We start from the raw sequence: 3004 nt of genomic DNA on the forward strand, positions 1-3004 counted from the left end.
TTAGTAGTGAGGTGGGATGTGGATACCTACCTACCTTATATTCAAGTTGATTATATCTTGGCGTAGGAGCAAAAAAGGGATAATATTGTGATAAAAAGATGAAATGCTAGCTCCCAACATCTTCACCATATCCGACTCAAGGTCAACATGAGAAAAATAAATCACAACATCAGCATGTAAAAAAAAAAACAGAGGGATAATATGATAGAATGATAGATTGTCGGTCAAGGACCCCATCTTCCTAAATACGTTGGTGCAGTATTCAACGACACGTATATTTATTCAATATAGAAATTCGGATTACACTGATACAAGACATAAAAATTATGAGAAAGTAGAATTCCATTAACGTAATAGTTCTTATATTCATATGTTGTTCTTCTTCTAATCTTCTTTCACTCTTTTGTAATTATCTCCTTGATGAGCCTCTCTAAATTTATCCAAGATCCACCACCAGGTTTGGCTGCCTCAAATGCTTTCTCTTTCCATTCCATTGCTTTCTTCTTCATCTCCTTCCCCTTCTGCCCTCTCATCAGCTTCTCGATTAATCTCGCCACCTCTTCCCTCTTTACATCTTCATTAATCTCCATCCCAATGCCCCAAACCGAGCATATGTACCTGCAATTTATTTGCTGATCCCCAAAGAATGGCCAACAGATCATGGGAACCCCTGCGGAAATGCTCTCCGTTGTAGAATTCCATCCGCAGTGGGTCAAGAAACCTCCGACTGCGGCATGAGACAACACTCTCTGTTGCGGGCACCAGCTTGTAATGAAGCTCCTTCCTTTGGTCATCTCCGAGAACTCTTGTGGCAACAACGTCGTTGCGCCCTCAACAAGGCCAGGCCTAATAGCCCAAAGGAACGGGCATGCACTGTTGGCCAGACCCCATGCGAACTCCAAGAGCTGTTTACTCGTCAAGTTTGCCATGCTACCAAAGTTGACATACAACACAGAACCCGGTTCCTTTTCGTCTAACCATTCCAAGCAACCCAAGTCCTCTTTCCAAAGGTTTAATCTACCGAACGATGTGATTGATGAATCATTAGAAATGTACTGAGAAAGCAGGCACATGGGGCCGATGTCGAATACTGAAGGTAGCATCGATGAGCATGCGTCAAGAAGTGGTGATTCTAATTCGGAGAACGAGTTGAAGATGATTGCTGTGGCTTGGTGAGATGCATGAGTTTCATCAATGATAAAGTTGAGCAATATATCCTCTCGGTTGGTGGTTCGTACGAAACTTGTCAAGTCTCTCATTCGGACTTCTATCATGCCTGGTCTCCGATCAATGACGGTATCCAGGTAACCATTTGTAAGATCATCTTCGCCTAATATAAACAAATTATTACTGTTATTAATTTGACCATGAAGCATTAGTTGACTGTCTAGAGCCATCTTTCAACTTTAGCTATACTTACTTTTCAATGGGATGATTCCCCTCTCCATCAACTCCTTGCAGTAGTAGAAGTCCATGAAGCCACACACGCTACATGGGCAGTAAAATACATTAGGGATCCCCAATTTGGTGGTGGCATCAAGGGTAAAGCTAGCGAAGGAGTCTGAGATCACGCAATTAACGGGCGGCACACCAGAGTTCGGATCGTTCATTGCAGATAAAAGCTTGAGAAAAGGAGCAGAGCAGTTGTTTTTGGTTGCTAGAACGAGATTAGGAATGTCTTGTTTATGTTCGTCGCTGTCGTTGGAGGGTGACATCCCGTCGGGGATGCTGGCGAAGCAGAAGTCAGGGAGGCCGTCGAGGGAGGCGAGTGATTCAGGATTCTTGAGGAAGCGACGGTGGACGAACTCGGTGTTGACAAAGGTGACGAAGAAGCCCTTGGAGTGGAGGATTTTGGCGAGGTTGAGCATGGAGTTGATGTGGCCTTGACCAGGGGCTGCCATGCACACGAGATGAGCTTTGGTTGAGCGCTCCATGTCTTGGTCTTGTTTGACTCGGAATAGAAACTAACATGGACGAGCCAATTCGAGCTTTATAGATCTCGAACAATCTTGTACTAATAAAAGCTGACAATTGAAGAAAATACGATAATGAGATTAATTAGTTGCTGTTGCAGTGCAAATAATCCTCAGACAAAGCTTTCGATGCACCTCTGATGAGTCTTTTGATCTTTATATAGAACCTTATTATCATTATGGCAAATAGTTTTCACTGACCAAGATGCTTTCTTGTTTACTGATATCGGTATTCGTGGGTTATTTGGGGTGGCCGCTCTGCTCTTGCTGCTGTCGCTAGCTCTATTGAATTCTGTCGGGTCACATGAGCCCACGTCATGTAATTTATTCGATTTAATTGAACGTTCCTCTTGAGATTTGGAGGAAGAGAGATAAGTAGACGCTTTAAGTTGGGTAGAAAATAATTTACCTTCTAATTAAGATTATATTATAATATTAATTATTTTATTTGATACAATTTTAAAATTATAATGTAATATAATTTAAATTAAAAAATAATATAGTTTTATAATCTAGATTATAAAGATGAACCCCATATATTATATTTTAAGTTGCCTCCATGCGAGTATCGGACCATGGATTTAATACTATTTATTGGGATCGAAAAATGTCTACATCTTTATAATAATATGATATTGATTACTTTAGGCCTAAATCTTTATGACTTTGCTCTTGGACTTTTACCAAAATACTTCATGTTAATGAAGATATCATGCATCCTTTTAATTTTATGATCTTTATCAAATCTTTTCAATATGGGACTTAACATATTATTTTAAGGTAAAATATCTCATGTGATTTATCCATTTATGATTTACCTTGAGATCGACGATATTAACTGTTTGAGATAAACGATATTATTTTTTTATTACTATTATCTCCAACTTAAATCTCCCATTTAAATTTTAAATTTGCCATAAGGGTTATCATATAAATTTTAAATTTGTTATCATCTTCTGGGTCGATGGTGCTCTACGGTGACACTGTGATCGAGTGCTGGAATTCACAGATAGCTCATTTTTATCCCACGG

The 3004-nt window shown here is 39.6% G+C and overlaps 1 protein-coding gene across 1 annotated transcript; it reads right to left on the reverse strand.

Annotated features, from left to right (window-relative positions):
* Positions 1-254: 254 nt before the first annotated feature.
* Positions 255-2109, reverse strand: LOC122019673 (7-deoxyloganetin glucosyltransferase-like). The gene is made up of 2 exons (XM_042577134.1): positions 1421-2109; positions 255-1330 (listed from the first exon to the last, which is right to left on the reverse strand). Exons 1-2 carry the CDS (start codon positions 1932-1934, stop codon positions 396-398), a joined length of 1449 nt encoding a protein of 482 aa, XP_042433068.1. The 5' UTR covers positions 1935-2109; the 3' UTR covers positions 255-395.
* Positions 2110-3004: the final 895 nt, after the last annotated feature.

The sequence above is a fragment of the Zingiber officinale genome, chromosome 1A (genome assembly GCF_018446385.1).
Source record: "Zingiber officinale cultivar Zhangliang chromosome 1A, Zo_v1.1, whole genome shotgun sequence".
NCBI classification, from domain to species: domain Eukaryota; kingdom Viridiplantae; phylum Streptophyta; class Magnoliopsida; order Zingiberales; family Zingiberaceae; genus Zingiber; species Zingiber officinale.